The 22,700-nt window shown below is 41.5% G+C and overlaps 1 protein-coding gene across 4 annotated transcripts in view; it reads right to left on the bottom strand.

The window, feature by feature from the left end:
• Positions 1–22,700, bottom strand: part of LOC122556583 (transcription factor 7-like 2) — a 243,554-nt gene that overhangs the window by 40,631 nt on the left and 180,223 nt on the right. For all 4 annotated transcript variants that reach the window (XM_043703431.2, XM_043703435.2, XM_043703434.2 and 1 more), the window contains exons 4-6: positions 18,662–18,794; positions 4,870–4,960; positions 1,955–2,041 (exon numbers count right to left, since the gene is read on the bottom strand). In XM_043703431.2, coding sequence (XP_043559366.2) covers positions 1,955–2,041; positions 4,870–4,960; positions 18,662–18,794 — 311 coding nt within the window. The remainder of the gene's footprint in view (positions 1–1,954; positions 2,042–4,869; positions 4,961–18,661; positions 18,795–22,700) is intronic.

The raw sequence follows: 22,700 nt of genomic DNA, 5'->3' as shown, positions 1-22,700 counted from the left end.
CCATTTCATGATAAATATGTGAATAATGAAAAAAAGGGTCAAGCTATATTTAAGCTTTGATAGCCTTGATCTCCTTCATCAGTTGATCTCTTTGGTCTTCCAGCCTGTCATAAACCTTTTGTTCTTTATTCCTACTCCCCTTTTTCTTTGTCATTGTGCCTGCTTAAAATCTATTACACCTCTAACTTTCTTCATTTATGATGCAAAATGAGAGTCAGTTGTGGATACCTGTCATAGCCATTTGAAATAGTAACTCTGTTTTTCTCCCCACAGATGCTTTTCTTTTAGTTTGGAATCCAGCCACTGAAATGTTCTGCTTTTGTATTGGTCCAATTATACTTGAAATTCAAAGGCAACTCTTGGAAAAGTGACTATTCTTTGATGTAATGGTATTTTGTCAAAATAAGCTAAAGAACACGGTTTACTTTAAAGAAAAATTACTTGTAATAGAAGAAGATATAAAGCTAATCTGTCTTTCCAATTTTCTGTTCTCCCCTGAGGGAGCGAGCTCATTTTGCGCTATGTTCCTCAAGAAGTAGCATATCTTTTTTAGCATAGTAACTTTTTCATGTGTTGTAAGCCCTGATGTAAGCACTCGTAAGCAAAGCTATTATGATGGTTGCAAATGTAATCCAAATATTGACATACATAATTTCCACATGGATATGTTTTTTCAGCAGTACTCCCTGTGTAGTAATCAACTACGTGTCTTTTAGCTAATTCTTCCCATTCCGAGTCAGAATACGTTCATACTAAATATAATTTACTATCGCCAACACAACTTATACCAGTCTCCTTTTGGTTCCAGACAACTCAGTTCTACACTATGAATAGTTTTTTTTTAGCAAGGGAATCCTGTTAAATCTTTTTAACGGGTCCTGACACTGACAACAGATGTGATTTCTTTTTCTTGATGAGATTTGCATCATCTCAGAGATTTGACAATTAACAAGAAAATCTTTTCCCTTTGATTAGTTCATTTTTAAACTGAGTTATCTTCATGTGTGAGAACACAGCAATATATTCGGGGTGAATTCACAAATCCCACATTCCCAATCAGCAGCCATACTTAGACAGAGTGCTGGTTGGTGATTATGGTTAGCATATTGCGGTGCCATTTCCCAGACCTATATTCTCTTCAAATTGGAAGGAATTAATTTAACCTGTGTTTGTTATGGAGCAGTGTTGAAGTCAACTTTTTTTAAAATCAAAGGCATTATTAATGTGCTTCCTAGTCACTGCTCAGGCACTGCACTAATGATTACCTCAAAAATGGTCAGGATTTTTTTTTATCCCATCTCTTGTCACCTCCACCCACACTTGGTTGATGAACAAGCATGGATGGGAGATAAGTGGAGCTGGGGTCCGAAACTATTCAACCAGGCTTCACTGTGCAGTGCATCTCATTTTGTAAACACATGATTACAGTATCACATTCGTAGGGTCGTTCTCCAGCAATGTGTCATCAATGTTGTGTAGTTATGAACACACACACATGCTTAATATCATCAGGTCCACATTATTCAGGTACTGAAAAGAACCACATGCAACATTGCTTCTGGTACTTATCTATGTATGACAAATTGACATTAGCATTTAGTTCATAAATTAGTAGCATTTTTCAAGGTTTTGAAGCTTGTGGAATAACACAAGGCTCTGATGTCACAGTACTGGAGAGCGATCCTGTTATTAGACAGTGAGGGCACATGGAAAGCAATACCTGGGGCTCAGTACTCACCAGAGCTCAGCCACCTTAAACTGGTTGAGATACAGTAAATTACAAGCAGATGAGTGCTGATTGGAACTGAGACCCAGGTTCAGCATATCGCTAGTTCTATTCCAAGAATCAAATCACCAACCATTGTCACAGTGCCTACTGGACAAAGTCTTGGCAGAAGCTGCAAGCTATGAGACTGGCTTTGCTGCTAGCTAGTCTCACACAGCCCATACCTACCTGGATATGGAAGTGCTGGGTGGAAGCGGTGAAGAGTAAGGTTGTCTAAATCCACATGATGTAATTGGATAGACAGACTGACCTTGCCTGGGATCAGGGGAGAAAAGGATCTATCAGCTTCTCGGCTTTACAGCCTTTACCCATGAGCTTAACAACGATAGACTGCACTTCATCAATGTATGCATCTATACTGTTAAAAGTACCATTGTTTTCCTTCCTGATAGATTTGAAGAAACTGGGATGTAAAAACATGAACTTAGGGAATTTGTTTGTTTAATGGACTGCTCCTCTTTCACCTCTGGACACTGGATTTCAGTTCAGCCTAGAATGTGTGATGAAAATCTCTCTCTGTTTGAAGGAGTTTTATTTCCATCTTCCTTTTAATTTCTTCCTCTGTTGAAGACAGTGACTTATGATGGAGTGAATCCATTGATGCCACTGCTATTTGGCATCTGACCCAATTAGTTATTCCTCAGTTGTGAGGCTAAATAGTACATGACATCAGATGATTTAATCTTGAAATATCAGACACAATTATTGTCCTTATCCACCATCCATATGAGCACACTTTAAAGTAAGGAATGACTTATTTGGTAATTTCCTCTCCCTGTCACAGTGGCACTCAGAAAACAATCAACTCAGTAGGAATTGGAGAACAAATGATCAATTTTCCTGATTTAGTATGTCAGACAGTTTATTTACCTGTTGAACATCAGGAAAAAGTGAGAACAATGCATCTTGGACTTATTCAAATTATGAGAGCATAAATGGATGCAATAATATAAAAATAGTTAGTAAATAGCCAGTTGGTGAGAAACAACCAGTAACACCTGGGGTATTTTAATTAATAGTCATTTAATGGTGGAATGCCTGGAGTTTCTTCAGTCACTATTTATTTTTTATAATCATGGGATTAAGTCCAAATTATCAAAATTTGCAGACAACATTAATTTGGCAGCTCTGGCAAATGATGAGTATCAAAATGCACAAATTTGAAAGCATCTCGAGAACGGTAATCTCAGAATTTACGGGACTGTTGTAATAGGAGAATGGATGCAACAGAAGTATTTAAAATTCATAAAAGATTTGAAAATCCAAGTAAACGTTTTTAATGTATGAATAAGTTTACAAGGTTATTATGTAAGCAAATGTTATTTTGCAAATCCTTTTTGATCAAGATATAACTCTTTTACATATTATATCTGAGCAACGAATTAGGCTAATTTCCTTACAGTTCAGTATTTTTCAGGATAAATCCTGCTTTCCCACTTCTGAATTTGCCAAAAATACAAATTATATCTCAAATTTGCAGAAAATTTCTCAAAGCAAGACAGTCCCACACAGAATAGATAAAAGGAATTGATTGCACAAGATTGCCTTACTGTACCAACAGTTAGCACGCTTCAAGGTAATTTAGTGTGTGTGTAGTATCTTCAAATTTGTAATTTTTTTGGGGGGGGGTGGAGTCCAGTTAGGATTTATATTTCCAAAGAGTATTTCTCCATGTTTGGATATAAAATAATATCTGCGGTTTCTCTCATATGGGGCAAATTATTGAAACTAGCTACTGTGAACAGAGGTGGGAGCAGATGAGACAAGTTGTCTTTCTACAGGATATGATCTTGCCATCCAACATATCATTATTGTACAACCTCTTAGGAGCCCTTCGTATTGCAGCATAAGCAGAACCTAGGGAACATCTTGCTCACCTCCATTTGGTTAGGCATTGTATGTGGTCCAAGAGGAACAGAGAGCATTAGGGAAGGGAGGGAAAAAAGGGTTTTTTAAAAAATAGTTTTTTCATCCCATTCTCTCAGCAGTATTACTGACTTCACTGAAAGGAGCTAATACATAAAATAATGACAACGACTCAGATAACCAAAGTGTTGGAATTTATAAAAAACACAGATATGAGAAATCTTCGAGATGCTTATTATGCATGTGATATATTACTATAAATTAATGAATTAGTAACTGAGTTGTGTCAGTACAGTATTGAATATAATGAAAGAAAATAACCGCAATAAAACAACAATCACTATATAAACTGAAATGTTAAATTTGAATTCAGGAATACACAAGAATGTTATTGATAACTAGTTATGATGAATTATGCAAAGGCTATTTAGAACCAAGACATTGCTGCCATAATTTTAGATGATGGTCCAAATGTACCCTATTGCTTGGAGATAGGACAAATCCAGGGTTTTTCAGGTACGAAACCAGGTGCTTTCTGGCACCATCATGGTAGAATCCGTGTACCAAATTTACTCAGAAACAAAGATCTTGCGAGATGCACAATGATCTTTCAAGATAATGTGTGTGCCATCACCTTCTTAAATTGAATTTTAAGGAAGGAAAGCAGACAAAACATATACACTTCTAAACTTCATTATTTAATTCATCTTTTGGATTTTACTGCCATCATCATAGATAATTTACACCATCAGCTGGACCATAGTTAACTGAAAATATAATCACTAATTTACCTGCTGTCAAAGACAGATTAACAGAGACAGTTTCACCCAATGATCATCAGCAAATATAACAGCAAGCTTGAATATTAATGCTTTTTAATAATGACACCAGTTTTGATCCATATCATTGTTCCTATAATGGTTTTCTCTCCTTAATGAAATCAATTCCTTTTGGAGCATAGCCACCTATAAGTGTGAGGAGAGCCTAGTGCCACTGCATTATTCCTCAGGTGATCATCTTCTGAATCCACAGCAATAATCCTTTTCAAAGGACTGGATTAGTTTATGGTTCAGCGACGATCATGGTCAGAAGGCACATGACTTTTTGTTAATTTTTTTTCGGAGCAGGCAATCCAAACAGAATAAGTGCATCCATGAGCATCCTTGGCTGTCTTACAACTTTGATGTTTAGATCACATTTTACGATGCATCACTTACCAGCCTATTGTCGGGGTGATCTGTCCTGCAGTACCAGGAGACAGAGAATATAAAGCAGCTAGATCAGGACCCTGTGGTGACCGATGCAAACCTGCACAACATAAAATTGACAAGAAGCTTTACTCACCATATACACTTCAAATTATACAACCTTTGATACAAAAATCAGAATCACGTTCTACATACAGTACTCGCTTCTCTCTTGTATTATTCAATTACATGCAACATGTTCTTTTCTATGTGACTTGATAGAAATTAATCTTGGCCATAAAATTAGTCCTTAGGTGTCAACTGAAATTTCAAGCATTGGATGTACACCCATAGGAAGCTCATTGCACTACATAAGTCAAATTTGGACAATTTATGTCACCAGTGGCATCCTTTAAGTAAGTTCCAGGAGTGCATAATGCACCATGAAAGGGTGCAACAGGTTGAATTGGTCAATCAATAAGGCCAATTAATAGGGCCAAACAATTACAAGGCAAATTCCTGGTTCTCTGAGCTACACAGTGAGTCTTTTAAATATTTTGTCCTTTTCATACCTAGAAAATAGATATATCACATACCAATTTCAAAAGCAATGTGCTCTCACACATTTATGAAGAGTTATTTGTAAGGAATATGGAGAGATTTACAGCCTTTCTCCGACCAATGCTTTTTTCTCTATTGGTAATATTGATCATGGAGTTAAATCAGGACGTCTGGCCAATTTTTCAGTGGAAAAATGTGAATGTTATTCTTATAAAAAGTTGTGATAGGTCCGGTAGATTTTAGTTTTTCCTCTTATTCAACATAGTTTTATGTATTAAAATTGATTTTAAGAAATTCTATGTTTACAGTTAAACAAGAAAAATGTCAAATCATTCTAATTATCTAAATTTTAAAAATCTACTAATTTGTGCATCCAGCAGATTGAGCTCAGACTGTGTCCCTAATCTTCTTTACATCTCTTCAGCATGATTCTGGTGCACAGGTCCACAACCGCTAACAGCTCTCTAATTCTTGATGCAGGGGAAGAATTGATATTTGCAGGGTTTATGCCAAACTCTGGGTTGTGTTTCCAGTGGGGTTTCAGGATGAGATTTAAGAATCACAAGCTGTGAGGCTGCAATGGCGGTTGTGAAATGTAGAGTGTGTTTTGATAGTTGCGAGGCCCCTTTAAATGTTTATTTGTTTCCTGTCATTGTTCTCTGACGCCCAATTGCTGTTACAATCACAACCTGTAAAAATACAAGACTTTGCTTTTTTCCAATCAATACCAGCAGTTTTAATTCTCAAAGAAACAACCCCTCAAACTTCACCATCTCCGAGGTTAAGGAGGTGGTGGGCGGGCGCCTCCTCGTCGCCGACATCATGTACAGGAATGCTCCCCTGAGACTGATTAATGTGTACGCCCCAGTGGGTAAGAGTGAACGGTTGGCCGTCCTGCAGCAGCTTCCACTGTTGCTGGCTACGTCCAGGCCGGTCATTCTGGCCGGAGACTTCAACTGTATCATTGATGCAGATGGACGATCCGGCGGGGGGGACAGTAAACTGGACACAACGTCCAGAGCCCTGATGGACACGGTAAAAGATGCCAAGCTGCACGACGCCTTCAGCGCACCTGCAGACGGAGCGCAGCGTAGATACACCTGGTCACGGGCAGACGGGTCTATCCGCTCAAGGATAGATTACCTGTTTGTGTCCCGAACGCTCTCGGTCAGATCCACCGATGTCAAGCCGGTGTTCCTCTCCGACCACTGCCTCCTGCTGGCCGACTGTCACCTACAGGACGAGCAGTGGGCTGGTAAGGGAACGTGGAAGCTGAACACCAAGCTGTTGACCCCGGTAAACATTGAGGAGCTCAAGAGGGACTACGCAGGTTGGAGAACCGTGAAGCCCCTCTTTTGAGTCCCCAGCGGACTGGTGGGAAACAGTAAAAGGGAACATTAAGAGGTTCTTCATCCTCAAAGGTGTTCAGGAGGCGAGAGAGAGGCGGGGAAAACTGTCCCAGCTCCAGGAAAGTATGCAGAACCTGCTCCTGCTGCAGACGATGGGGGTGAATGTCACGGAGGACCTCAAGGAGGTGAAGGGCCAGCAAGCCTCGCTCTTTGCTTCTGAGGTCTCCAAATAATCTTCCGGTCCAGGGTCCGCTCGGTGGAGCAGGACGAGACGTGCTCACGTTTCTTCTTCCAGAAGGTGCACAAAGAGAGCTCTGTGCTCAGCAGCCTGAAGGAAGAAGATGGCTCGATAACGTCATCTCAGGCTGACGTCATGAGGATCAGTAAATCCTTCTACGCCAGTCTGTATGACGCGAAGCCGACCGACAGCGTGGCCTCCCAGTCGTTCCTGTCCTCTATCACGGAGGTCTTAGACGACAGAACACGGGAGAGGCTGGACCAGCCACTATCTCTGGATGAGCTGACCAAGGCCCTCGAGTCCTTCGAAAAGAATAAAACTCCCGGAAGCGACGGCTTACCGGTCGAGCTCTATTCCGCTCTATGGGACTTGATTGGCCAGGACCTGCTGGAGGTGTATATCAGTATGCTTCGGACAGGTACCCTGAGTGAATCCATGAGGAAAGGCATCATCACCCTCGTCTACAAGCGGAAGGGGGAGAGGGAGGAACTCAAAAATTGGAGACCAATCTCACTGTTGAATGCAGATTACAAAATTCTGTCAAAGGTAATCGCCAACCGGGTCAGGTCTGCTCTAGGGTCGGTGATTCACCCTGACCAAACCTGTGCTGTGCCGGGCAGGAAGATCACTGAGAGTCTCGCACTCCTCAGGGATACGATTGCCTTCGTGCAGGACAGAGGGTTGGACACCTGCCTGATCAGCCTGGACCAGGAGAAAGCCTTTGACAGAATATCACACACGTATATGAGAGATGTTCTCTCCAAAATGGGCTTTGGGGAGGGAATCGGAAATTGGATCAGACTGCTCTACACCAACATTGTCAGTGCAGTCTCAATCAACGGGTGGGAATCAGATAGCTTCCCAGTCAGATGTGGAGTCAGGCAGGGCTGCCCCCTCTCTCCTGCCTTGTTTGTGTGCTGCATAGAGCCATTTGCCGAGTCCATCAGGAAGGATGCGAGCCTGAGAGGGGTGACTATTCCTGGCAGCGGGGTCCTGCAGGTTAAGGCCTCCCTGTACATGGACGACGTCGCTGTTTTCTGCTCGGATCCGCTGTCCGTGCGCAGACTCATGTGCATTTGTGACCAGTTCGAACGGGCCTCGGGGGCCAAGGTAAACTGAGCCAAGAGCGAGGCCATGCTCTTCGGGAACTGGGCCGACCATCCTCGATCCCCTTCACCGTCAGGACCGACCACCTGGGTATTTGGGTGCTGGGTATTTGGTTCGGAGGGGCTGGGGCGTGCGCCAAGTCTTGGGAGGAGCGTATCAGCAAAGTGAGGCAGAAACTGGGCAGATGGAAGCTACGGTCGCTCTCCATCGCGGGAAAAAACCTGGTCATCAGGTGTGAGGCACTGTCATTGCTATTATACGTGGCACAGGTCTGGCCTATTCCCAGAACCTGTGCCGCTGCAGTCACCCGGGCCATCTTCCAGTTTATATGGAGGTCAAAGATGGACCGGGTCCGAAGGGACTCACTGTATAAAGATCTGGGCAACGGGGGAAAAAATAGACCCAATGCCACCCTCACCCTGATGGCCACCTTTGTGTGTGGCTGCATCAAGCTGTGCGTGGATCCCCGGTACGCAAACACCAAGTGTCACTACGTACTGAGGTTCTACCTGTCCCCGGTGTTGCGAAGGATGGGCCTGGCCTCGCTGCCGCGGAATGCTCCGAGTAGTTGGACCGTTCCGTATCACCTGTCCTTCGTGGAGAAATTTATGAAGAAAAACACCTTTGACCACAAGTCCATTAGGAAGTGGTCAGCACGTAGTGTCCTTGAGACCCTTTGGGAAAAGGAGAGGGTGAATCCTATCGAGCAGTTCCCTGAGCAGACTGTCAAAGCCATTTGGCAGAATGCCTCATCACCAGAACTTTCCAACAAGCACCAAGACATGGCTTGGCTGGTGGTGATAAGGGCTCTGCCTGTGAGATCCTTTATGCACGCCCGGACTCTTAGCCGCACCGCATGCTGCCCTCGAAGCGGCTGCGGGGGGGACGAGACTGTCACACACCTCCTTCTGGAATGTGCCTATGCAGAGGAAGTCTGGAGAGGAATGCAGTGGTGTTTGTCGAGGTTCGTCCCGAGCAGTGCCGTGACGCGGGACTCCGTGCTCTACGGTCTGTTCCCCGGGACGCACACCGAGACGAACATCAACTGTGCCTGGAGGATCATCAACTCGGTGAAGGACGCTCTCTGGGTGGTCCGAAACCTGCTGATCTTCCAGCTAAAGGAGTTGACCCCGACTGAGTGTTGCAGACTGGCACATTCCATGATCCAGGACTACGTGTTGAGGGACGCGCTGAAGCTTGGGGCAGCTGCCGCCAAGGTGCGGTGGGGAAAGACCACTGTGTAAAGTCTGCCTGCCTAAGAAGAACAGGGGGCCCACGCAGTCATTTGGGCTCTGCTGACGCCTCAGTTAATTATATGGGCATATGATCAAAAAATGTACAGACCTGTATAAAAATGATAAGTTTTGATCTCTGTATGTAAATGTTTACATACGTATGGCATGACCCAATTGTACAGACCATCAAATTATTTATGAATAAAGTATATTTTTGGAAAAAATAACTCTCCAAACCTCCCTTTCTTCCTCAATTTATGCTATGGTGTGCATGTCCACTGGTCCCTTAAGGTAGCAGGGCAGACAGATAAAGTGGTCAAGAAGACTTATGGAATACTTGCTTCATTAGAGGCATAGAGTTTAAATGCAGGGAGGTGATGCAGGAACTGTATAAGACATGCTTAGGCCACAGCTAGAGTATTGTGTGCAGTTCTGGAGTCCATGTTAAAGGAAGGAAGAATGACTGGAGAGTGTACAGAGGAGATTGGATACATAACTGGCTAAAGGCAGGAGACAGAGAGTAATTGTGGAGGGTTGCTTTTTGGACTGGAGGTCTGTCACCAGTGGTGTTCCACGAGGGTCTCTTCTGGATGCTCTTTTGTTTGTTACTTATATAAATGACTTGGATGAGAATGTAGAAGGCATGGTTAGTAAGTTTGCAGATGATACCAAAATTGATGGCATAGTAGATAGTGAAGAAGGTTTTCTAATATTACAGAGGGATCTTGATCAAATGGGTCAATAGGTTGAACAATGGCAGATGGAGTTCAATTTGGATAAATGCGAGGTATTGCATTTTGGTACAACAATCAAGGGTAGGGCTTATACAATTAATGGTAGGGCCCTGGGTATTGTTGTAGAACAGAGGGACCTAGGAATGCAGGTTCATAATTCTTTGAAGTTTGCGTCACATATACTCAGGGTAGGTAAAAAGGTGTTTGGCACGATTGCCTTCATTGCTCAATCCTTTGAGTATAGGAGTTGGGAAGTCATGTTGAGGTTGTACAGGAAATTGGTGTACATCTGGAATACTGGGTCCAGTTCTCGTCGCCTAGTTATAGGAAAGATATTATCAAGCTGGAGAGGGGTTCAGAAAAGATTTACTAGGATGTTGCCAGGTATGGATGGTTTAAATTATAAAGAAAGACTCGGAATATTTTCACTTGGGCATAGGAGGTTGACAGATGACCTGATAGAAGTTTATAAAATAAACGTGTATAGATAGAGTTAGTGATAGTTGGGGGACTCCAGGACTAGGGAGCACATTTTTAAGGTGAAAGGAGAGAGATTTTAAAAAATAAACGAGAGGCAAATTCTTTACACAGAGGGTGGTTCACGTGTGGAATGAACTTCCTGAGGAAGTGGTGGATGCGAGTACAATTACAACATTTAAAAGACATTTTGATAGATAAATGAATAAGAAACATTTGGAGGGATGTGGGCCAGGAGCAAGTAGGTAGGGCTAGCATAGTTTAGGATTATGTTTGGCCTGGACGTCTTGGACCAAAGGGCCTGTTTCTATGCTCCATGATGCTATAAATCTATGAGATATACCAGGATGTTGCCTGGGCTGGAGAGATTATATGACAGATTGGTTAGACTGGGGTTAATTTCCTTCGTGCAGAGGAGACTAAGGGGAGACGTGATGGAGATGTATAAAATTATGAGGAGCATAGACAGGTCAGATGGAAAGGAAACTTTCCCCTGCTGCAGGGATCAATGATTCAGGACATTGATTGAAGGTAAGGCAGAGGAGGTTTAGAACGAGACGTGAGGAGACATATTTTCAGAGGGTACTTGAATCTGGAACTCACTGCCTGTAAGGGTGTTAGAGGCAGAGACCCCCACAACATTAAGAGGTATTTAGATGGACACTTGCAATGTCAAGGCATCCAAGGCTATGGGTCAAGTGCTGTAAAATGGGATTAGAATAGATGGCTGATTGTTTTTGACTGGCACAGACTTAATGGGCATAAGAGCCTTTTTCTGGGTTGTACACATCGATGACAAAGCCTGAACTGTTATAATGAATGTCATATTGAGAATAAGTATGGAATAAAAACTGATTTAGCTAATGAATGGCACTGGTTAGTTGAGTGGAAAAAATTATTAGAATTGATATGACTGCTTTATATCTGCATAGAGGCACTTTCCAGCAGGGGTCACTGTATAGTGGAAAGTATTGAAACTGTGATTTCCTCCCCATCTTCATATCCTTAAATCAGGGGCATGCAAATCAAGTATAAATTCCTTTCATTGTCCTAGCCATATCAGCAAACTCAGTACAGACAAGAGATTAAAACTGGGGACTTTCCAGCACTGTATAGTTCTATACACCACTGGATACAGTTGGATGAGAAATTCCAGTACTACATGGAAAGGATATATATATATCTCAAATAAACTATCTTATATGCACTTCAAAATGCTTTGGACTGTGGCCTCCTGCAGATGCTTTTAAATGGAAACACTCTTAAATGTTTATAAAGCACTCTAAATCCTTCATATTTTCAAAGATTAGTGTGCGGAACATATTGTGGTTTTATTTTCAGTTGTTTGCAGATCTTTGCTGCGGTTTACTTGGAAGCCAATAGAGTCTTCTGGCATTGCACTTTTCATTTCTGTGCTGTACAAGCAGGAACCACACAAGGACATTAACTCGTTTGCTTCAGTTGTTCTTAGCCCCGCTTCCCCAAAATAAGTATCCCCATCTAACTATATAATTCTCCACCACCAGTAGGAGATGAAGGCTGGGAAAATCAAGTTCACAGATACTGTTATGACTGCTCAGTGTTTAGTCAATGACAATTTGTGACATAGGAGAAGACTACTAATTCTGTTGAAACGTTCTGCAAATTTTCTGTTTTTCATATGTTGATCAATGTGTTGTATATTTTCAGCATGTTTTCCTCTCACTGACAGACAGTGGGCAGTACAGTGGCTTGGTGGTTAGCTCTGCTGCCTCACAGAGTCAGGGACCTGGGTTTGATTCCAGCTTTGGGATATTGTCTGTGTGGAGTTTGCATATACCTGTGTGGATTTCATCTGGGTGCTTTAGTTCAAGGATGTGTAGGTTAGGTGGATTATCTGTTCTAAATTTACCATAGTGCCCAGGGATGTGTGGGTTAGTCAGGGGAAATGCAGGGTTACAGGTATGGGGTAGATGTGGGTGGGATGCTGTTCAGAGGGTAGTGTGGACTCAAAACCCCAGATCCTGTTATGACACGAGTTGCTTTCAATGCAGCCAATGTATTTTCACCTGCTTATGGCCCCCATGATTAGCTTTTCTTTTTCCCTGGCTTACCATTATATAAGCTTAACTATATTTTTCTCTCTCTGGGCTCCATCTCCACCAATGTGTTTACTCCTCTCACCACCCATCCACTGTTTTCAGCATGTATACCACCTTTTCCTAGCTGCTAATGGTTCTGAACAAGAGTCACTGGACCCAAAACTTTAAATCTGTCTTCTTTCCATACATGCAGCCTGACCTGTTAAGTTTCTCCAGCAATTACTGTTCTTGCTTTAGGTCGTTAGTTTTACTGGTACAGACCAAAATTCATATCAAACTGACCATTTGTTCCCTCAAAATAATCGGATAGTGATACGTATTACGCATGTTTTGTTAAATCATTGGAGATCCCATCCGGTATCTGGACAGCAAGCAAAGACCTCACTGCTGTTTTCAGGGAAGTCCTTCTGAATCAATACCAATCAGTGGAAAGACCATTGGCAGGTCTTGCCGTGGAATCAAGACCCCAAGTTCTATGGTTGGGGTTGTGGGGAATGGGGGAACCAGAGGGCTGGAAAGCAAAGGAAGGGGTGTGATTCCCAATGGGTAATTGCTGCCTGATGCCCAATCCCTTGATCAGTCACTGAGTGCTTTTGACCAAGTGGATCCATTCTTCCCACCATCCCCATGCTAAGGTAACAAGTAACACAGAGGATAGAAGCTATCAGGAATGACATAGGATGACAGTTAATCCCAGTGGCAGTGAACAGAATCCTTAAGTGGCCCATAATGGTCAATAAAGTCCCACCTTCAGATAATGTCAGTGGCACACAGGAATCTTGTGGCATCAAGTTCAAAACTATTTGAAGGTGGCATGCACATGACAGGTCTGTGCAGTTGTGTGTAAGGTCAGTGATTATTTTTAAACTCCACAGCACAAAGGAGAAGAGCAGAAGAATGAACTCTTGAATATAGGACTGGCTGGGGTGACTGAGTGTGGAGAGGAGTTTGAAGTGGGTTTGGGGACATAGAAAACTGAAAAGGGAAAGGCCTGGTGTACTTTGTGCAAAATGCTGGTGGAGACAAGGGCGAGTGCTGCGTGTCGGCAGGGATAGTCAGTCAGGATAAGAAAATGCGGGGCCTTAAAGGACTGTGTCTGTTTGTCAAAATGGGTGTCCAACTTGGGGCAGAGTCCTTATAGGGCACTTGAGCCCACCTACAACATTTAAATTATCCTTGCTGAGATTGTTCTCAGATAATATCCTTTACAATGAAAGGCGTTAGGGGTTACAACACTGGATACCAGCATGAGTAAACACAAACAGAAAATTACTTCCTCTGCAATCAAGGAAATGTTCCTAATTTCCCACAACCTTCAATACACACCAACCACGAGACGGTCAGACTAAGTAAATTTCAATGAATAATACTGATGCATGCCTGAATAAAATAAAACTAATGTAATGTGAAATAATTTCAACTGAGATTTAATTTTGAAAAACACCCATACCACCTTTGTGCTCTTATGTCTTACATTAAGACGTGGCAATTAGGCTAGCAAACAGCCTCCCTGTTTGAACAGAAAACTCTTTAATAAGCTGCCCATGGATGAACATCATCAGCTGTTGGGGGTATCAGCAATGAAAAGTTTCTCCTCCTGTAATCAAACGAGTTTTGGATGCGTGCCATTGGCACTTGGAATTTTAATGATACTCATGTGAGAAAAGACAAAATGACGGAAAGTGGAAGCTGTGCATGTTTCAGGTCACCATGTTGGGAATGGCCGAATGCTGACTATATCCTGACCTTGTTTAAAGTTTTTTTTTCACTGTACAGACATAAGTCATATCAAAGTGCATCTTAACGGTGCAAAGCATTACAATGGAAGTGATTTGTCAGCAACGCCCATCTCAACAATGATAGAATTCCTGGTAGAACTCCAGGAACAGAGTTCATGTTCACTTAGAAGAGGATATATAGATAGGCTCTGTTAATTGGAAAAGTTCTTCCTTTTACAAAGGAACCTCAATTATCCGAAGGACACAGGCGCGGAGTGCTTTGTTCGGTTAATCGAATTCTGGATAATCGAATGCCGGATAGCATAGTTTCGCTGAGCATCGGCACCTTGAGATCTTGCTGGATATTCCGATATTCGGATAATCGAATGCTGGATAATCGAGGTTCACCTGTATTCACATTGGATTTAAATTCAGACCATAAGGTCACTTCAAGACTCCAGTGAGGAGCTATGTATGATGGGTTTTGTTATCAGAAATACAAACATATAATAGTCTCTGTCTCATACAACCATTGAAAACAATATGGCTTGATCCCTACTTTAATAACCCACTGGACAACCTTACTATTTTCCTCTTTAGCTGAATGCATCCTAGTCCTGAATGATTACCATATATATGTACTGACTTGTTAACCATGCATATAACTCATTCATGGTACATTAGTCCCTGTACTTGTTGGAGGAGCTAATCACTGCATTTCTCCATGATGAGCTGCTGAATTAAACTGAGCTTCATGGTTTATCTTTTATTCTCTTGAGATTTGAAGTTTGAGGGGTGGTCTAACAGAGGTAAAAGAATTTAATACTGAGAAGGCTTTTAATTAGCTGGGAAACCTAGATCAAGGGAAGAACATTGTTACAATGATCGTGCCATGTATTTTTGCTTGAAAGCTGGTTTTTGGCTCATTATCTGCTGATATTTCATTCTGAGCTGTTTGGTTGGCATATTTTGTTATCTTTCACTTTCAATGGAAAGATGTGGAGTCAGGTCCCAAGCTGGAATGGGAATGGAATCTATGCTGTTATTCTGAACAACACATTAACCATCTAGCCAACTGAGATAACTGGTCCCCATAATCTTTGAATCAGAAGTATGCTATTTAGGAATGAAGTCAAAAAACCCTTCTTCTTACAAAAGGTAATGGAAATTTGCAATTCTCTCCGCCACCTCCCCCACCCCCTGCCACCCTGCCCAAACTCTGGATGTTGGACCAATTAAAAATTTCAAAACAGAGATGGAAAGCTTTTTATTCGGTTATAAGTAGCAAGGGGTATGCATCAAATGTGGCAAATTAAACTGATGTACACATGAATCGTAATCTAATTGAATGGCAGAACAGACTAATGGAGTTGAGTGGTCTAATCCAGTTCCTCTGTTGCTTCCTATGTAAAAAGCTTCCTATTCAGTGTATTATGAAGGTTGGGAGTAAAGAGCCCAGTTAGTGTACCAGGTTATCTGCCCTCATGAATAGACCATTATAATGCCATATCTCCTATGAAATAGATGATAAAAAGCCAATGTTTTTAGTATTGCTATGCCAGTTTATGGTAATATTCATTGTGATAGGCAAACCCCATGTATGATATGATATTATTTAAGTTCTGCTTTCAAATTCAAATGACAGAAAATCATTTAAGCATCTAATCTCTCTGAACATGAAACAGTTTAATGCATTCAAATCTGACAAAATATGGCTTCACTGCCCCACATCAGGATATAATTACAACACAAGGCTATCAGTCAGCTTCACTGGCCTTTGAACAACACTTCATGCCTTTTAATGTGTGACTAATTAATTACTACTTCTGAATATGTTTAAAAAGAATACTTGCAGGAATTTTTGACTCACAACAAATTTCCTGTACGTGAACAATCAGTATCAAAGATGTGGCAAAACATGCAACCCTCTAACACAAAACATTGTTTTTCAATATTCATACGATGTTACATTCTTTTAAAATAATCCAAAAACATTTGTTACAAAAATGTAATGGCAGATGTTTTCAGGCATATTCCAGTTAAGAACTATACCACGCAACCTTCCAATCTGTTCCATAAATAGATGATCTGTATCCTAACTCTACATAACTTAAAATGCCATTCTCGTGCTCGACATGCAGGAACAGAGTGATGAGACCAGATTTATGATTAATTTCCACCACATCACTAACTGAGTCTGACAATCTCTTCCCCAGGTTCAACTCAGGACTGGGATCAGATAGGTGCATACAGAAGTAAGTGGCAACCTGCCCTGACTTTGGCATTGTAAGGTACAAACCATTTTAATTCCCAGGGAGGGGGAGGTCTAAATCTTTCTAGTGGAGCCTGTAAAAGCATGTCTATTTATTCTGACCTCATAAAGCAGGCAGAAAGACGTCATTTAGAAAGAAGAATTGGTTTGACCTCTTCAGGTGCCAACATTTTGACAGTGGGCTCCCATGGCAGAAGTTCTCTGGGCACTGTTTGAAATAGCAGTCAGGTCCTGATGATTGCACTGGAGTTCAATCTGAATATTTAGAGAGAGAGAAAAACCTAACTTCTCCACATGCCAAGTCTCTTCCTCCCTTCACACTCCACTGATAGTTTCTAACATGTGACTTTCTAAAGTTGAAGAAATGTGGATGGGAAAGGGATGTCAGATGTCTACTTAGATTTCTACCAAGTAAATAGATAATAACATGACTCCATACTAGTTTGATGTTAAAAATGAACATTGCAAATAATACAGAAAGAATGGTTCAAAAGCAGTGAATGTAAGACTGGATGACAAATGAACTTTCCTTCTGATACAAATTGTGGCAGCAATGTTCCAACTAAGTATTCTGAGCAAACTCCAAGTTTTACAACACACTAAATCTGACCACAAAGCTCCTAAACGTGATGACACATCTTTTTTAAAGTAGCACAGACTCCAAAGCTCAGTCTCACATTGACCTAACTTGACATTTAGATATTACTCACAATGTAAAGATCACTTTGCCTTTTCACTGCTATTTCCGGTCAAATCCCTGACACAAGGTTACCACATTCACACATTTCGTTAATTAATTTACATGCTTTTAGTTTGCTTGGGAAGGAAAAGGTTAAACCACTGTCTGACACCCAAAGATAGTCCAATGCTTAAAGATGCTGGCATTTATTTTTGTCAAGATTAATTTGGAAAAAGTATAATTTACAAGCAATTATTTCATGACTTTCATTAAGTCTTTATTTTGAGTTTTGGTTGGTATTTCTATCTATAATGTTAGTGTGCATTATAGGCTGTTATCATAAGTCAGATGTTCTCCACAACTATCTACTTTCCAACAGGAAGTACTAAATGACACAGTGGAATATTTTTCTTCTTCCTAGCCTGAAAACATTAGGATTAATCATTGCCATTCTGCTAAGACCTGTAGGCTCAGCAATGACCGGGAATGAAACCTTCAGATTTGTCTGCCTCAGCAGGACACTATTCAATGAATGCACTTATTAAGAATTCAAGGAAGCTTTCTTTCTGATTGACTGGTAAAGGCTTTAAGGATTTTTTTAACCAGCGTTGCTTGAAAGGGACTCACTTAATGTTGGAACTAGGATTAACACTCCAATTTGAGCACTCCAGTAGATAATTATCTTCGGTTCAACTTTTTAAAATACAGCTTTAATTTCTACCTTCACTTTTGATTTGATTTCTTGTTAAAAGCAGATCAATGACAATGTGGTTTAGAAAAGCACTTACAGGAATGTGAAACTGTTTTAAAGCAGGAAGAACTTTGGAGCAAGGTAACAGGAGTGACAGCAGGAAGCACTTTGAAAACCTAGCGTACACAGTTTTATGTCTAGATACCTGAATCAGAATAATTTGAAAGCTGGTCCACTGCTCTCTCTAAATGAACATGTTTCTCTTCACTAACACTGAAGCAGACCATTGCAGAAGATAATTCCTTTCTTGTAATTTATAGTTTGTCACAATTTCTGTCTCATGCATGAGGGTGCAGGGCACTTTACAGAGAGCTACCATTGTCATTAGTAACCAGCTGAAACATAATGCTAGGGACTGCCCACTCATAGTATTCACTTTCACTTTAGATCACTTAAGATCCGTTGTTGGGTGGGGGGGTGTTGTTAGTGAATGCGTGTGTCCAAAATCCTGTATATTCTTCAGTAGGATTACAAACTGCCTCCACTCAGGTTCACCAGTTGGATGTGAACTTGTCTCTCTTATTCCTTGTGTGAAATATCTTGCTATTTCAACGGCCATTTCCTCATTAACACCAACGTGTTGGAAATGATTTTTCACACAGTTAATCAGAAGTGCTTACCTGATTTTTGGTTGATCTCTGCTGGAAGGTGTGGTGAGTGCGAACTGGGCGCAAAGTGCTCATTGCTGTAGGAGATGAGAGGTGTGAGGGGATGGACTGCATGGGATGGTTGCACCACAGGAACCTTGTTTGACTGAAAGACAAAACATTTAAAATATTGAGAAATAAACTACAAAGGCAAATATAATTTTGACATAATGCACCCAATACCTCAGTGAATTGAAATCACAGAGATACCGATTGCTATTACATTAATATTTACTATTTGCCTGGAACTGGATCTTGTATTTGAACTGTTTTTTCCACTATGCCTTGTCAAATATGGATTAGATGTTGTGTCAAGTTCCTCCTACAGTGAATTGCTGTTTGATGAAGATAAATGGGAAGAGATTGCAGGGAGCATAAATATCAATATAGACTTGTTAGACTGAACGGTCTGTTTCTAAAGTCTAAAGTCTATGCATCGCTCAGTTTCATAAATTCCGACTGCATCCCAACATAACGCCTTAACTCTAACTTCAGGTGTTTAGGATAAAACAATGGTTTGTGCTTGCAGAATGACTGTCCCAAACTCACACAGAACTCATACATCACTGAATGGGTCGATTCAAACTGAGAAGTTAAAAGGAATTTCATAAATCCAATCATTGAATACAGAACATTACAGCACAGTACAGGGCCTTTGGCCCTTGGTGTTGTGCTGACCTGTAAAACCAATTTGAAACCTATCTAACCTACACTAGTCCATCTGTCTATTCAATGACCATTTAAATGCCCTTAAAGTTGGCGAGTCCTTGACTGTTGCGGGCAGTGCATCCCAAACTACTGAGGTAAGAAACTACCTCTGACATCTGTCCTATATCTATGACCCCTCAATTTAAAGCTATGCCCCCTCATGCTAGCCATCACCATCCATGGAAAAAGGGTCTCTACACCATATCGAACCCTCTGATGATCTTATACATCTCAATTAAGTCACCCCTCAACCTTCTTCTCTCCAACAAAACAACCTCAGGTCCCTCAGCCTTTCCTCATAACACCTCTCCTCCATACCAGGCAACATCCTAGTAAATCTCCTCTGAACTCCTTCCAAAGCTTCCACATCCTTCCTATAATGCGGTGACCAGAACTGTATGCAATACTCCAAATGTGGCTGCACCAGATTTTTGTAAAGCTGCAGCATGACATCATGGTTCTGAAACTCAATCCCTCTACAAATAAATGTTAACACACTGGATGCCTTCTTAACAAACGTATCAACCTGGGTGGCAACCTTCAGGGATCTATGTACATGGATACCGAGATCCCTCTACTCATCTACATTCCCAAGAATCTTACCATTAGCCCAGTACTCTGCATTCCTGTTGTTTTTTCCAAAGTGAATCATCTCACACATTTCTGCATTAAACTCCATTTGCCACCTCTCAGTCCAGCTCTGCAGCTTATCTATGTCCCTCTGTAACCTTCAACATCCTTCTGCACTATCCACAACTCTACCGACCTTAGCGTCATCTGCAAATTTACAAACCTATCCTTCTACGCCCTCTTCCAGGTCATTTATAAAAATGACAAACCTTACCAAATGCCTTACTGAAGTCCATATACACTACATCAACTGCTTTACCCTCATCCACTTGTTTGGTCACCTTCTCAAAGAACTCAATAAGGTTTGGGAGGCATGACCTACCCTTCACAAAACTGTGTTGACTATCCCTAATCAACTTATTCCTTTCCAGATGATTATAAATCCTATCTCTTATAATCTCATGCAACACTTTTTCCTGAACTGAAGTAAGGATCACTGGTCTATAATTACCAGGGTTGTCGCTACTCTCCTTCTTGAACAAGGCAACAACATTTACTATCCTCCAATGTTCTGGCTCTATTCTTGTAGACAAAGATGACATAAAGGTCAATGCCAGAGAATCCTAGGAAAAATTCCATCCGGCCCAGGGGACTTATCTATTTTTACACTTTCCACTCTCCCAAATGAACTCAAAATTTTAATGTTGGCTTAGTCCAATTCAGGTGTGAGGAAAGCAAGCTTTCTTCATTTGTGGGACAGAGAGGACCTTATCTATCCTTTGAATTGATGCGAAAATAAGGATTTGTTTAAATTGTTTAAACCACATCTAAGGAGTCAACCAGAGTTTCTACTGATACATTGAGGTTACACCAATGATGCAGATCAACTTATTTTAGCAATATGTCTTGTTAACTTATTTGTTTTTGGTAGTTCCTTAATATATGTTTATTACTTCGTGTTTAACAGTTACTTAAGTTTGCACTTAATGGTCTATATTTATTCTTTCCAAAGGTGTCTCGCTGGTTAAATCTGAGGTTTTCTCGATATAAACATGTTGGTTCCAAAAATTATGTTTGCTTCAGGTGATATCTCTTAGTTTTTGCACTAAACTTTAGCAACAAATAGAACCTGAAACCAGATGAGATCCAGTTTCCATTGCTCTCAGTATTTAAGAAATTAGGTTCTGCTGTTCTGCTACCTTCCAATGAAGCCAAGTTTGTATGTGACTCTGGCACAGATTTTTGCCTCTCCATTGTGATGAAGGAAAAAAAAATTGTTGAAGATGTCAGAAAACCCAAGTCCTGTCCCACACCAGGAATTTTCCATTTTCACAGGAGAATTGAGGGCTACCTGTAGCTTGCACATGAACATTTTGTGGTGAAAGTGGGCTATTTAAATAGTCAGCTGCTTCCACTCAAATCTTATTTTGAAATCCCTGGTGGCCTGGAACACAGAGTGGAAATTGGAGCAGGTAAGAGAACATCGATTCTTAGTGTGTTTCTTCTGGCCAGCCAGTGTAGTCCTTTGGAGAGTGAGGTATCCCTGTTGATATGGTCCCAGGACTGGGACTCAGCATTTCTTGGGGGATGGAATCTGTATCCTTAAGATGTAGGAATCATGAATCAAGGCAGGAGTGGAGAGGTGGCAAGTAAACATGCTTTGGGCTGTTAATTGTGGAGAGGCTGTGTGGTAAGAAGTGCACAAACCTCTGGGAACTGTCTACCATTTCAACAAGTGCCAATAACTATTTGCTGAAAAGAAGTGCTGATCTGTCAAGAAGTCTCAAGCACTGTCAAGAAGTGCTGACTGGCTAAGAAGTATTGTGAAGTTTAAAAAAAATGTCAACCTGTCAAGAATTGTCAAGAAATGTTGATCCATCATGAACTAGAGTATCAAGAAGTGTCAACACTTGCTAAAATATGTTTTTATGAAAGGCAGTGCTTTTCTTAATAGAAGGTAGTCAGCAGTAAAGAACTCTCACAACCAGAGCCTTATTTTTTTCTCCTGTATGCATGGCCCATTGTGGTGTAGATACAAAGTTAATGTTAGCATTAAGGGAATGCTAACAAACAGTATTTGCAAAGGAACGACCTGCCCACTGACACTCAGTTTGGGTTCTGCCTTGGCTAGTAACTCATTGCAGTCTCAATCCAAACATGGACAAAAGAACTGAACTTCAGAATTGTGGTGAGAGTGACCAGTCTTTATATCAGGGCAACATTTGACATAATGTGGCATTAAGGAGGAGAAAATGAGAACTGCAGATACTGGAGTGTGGCACCAGAAAAGCACAGCTGGTCAGGCAGCATTCGAGGAGCAGGGGAGTCGACATTTCGAGCATAAGCTCTTCATCGGGAAATTGAGGGGGTGTGGGGGTGGCGCAAGGTGGCTGAGATATAAACGGAAGGGGGGTGGGGCTGGGGGGAAGGCAGCTGGGAATGCAATAGGTAGATGAAGGTGGTGGGTGATGGTGATAAGTTGGAACGGAGGGTGGAGCGGATAGTTGGGGAGGAACCTGTCCATCTTCCTTCCCAGCTATCCGCTCCACTGTTTGCTCTGAACTATCATTATCAACCTCCACCTTCATCTACCTAACGTATTCCCAGCTACCTTCGCTCCAGACCCACCCCCCTCCCATTTATCTCTCAGCCCCTTGGGCCACCCCCACATTCCTGATGAAGAGCTTATTCTTCTGCTCCTTGGATGCTGCCTGACTGGCTGTGCTTTTCCAGT

This window comes from Chiloscyllium plagiosum, unplaced genomic scaffold (assembly GCF_037043375.1).
Source record: "Chiloscyllium plagiosum isolate Xiang-an unplaced genomic scaffold, Cpla_swu_hap1 HiC_scaffold_16, whole genome shotgun sequence".
Classification (NCBI taxonomy): domain Eukaryota; kingdom Metazoa; phylum Chordata; class Chondrichthyes; order Orectolobiformes; family Hemiscylliidae; genus Chiloscyllium; species Chiloscyllium plagiosum.
Note: the sequence above shows the minus strand (reverse complement) of the source record. Positions and strands in the feature narration are given on the sequence as shown.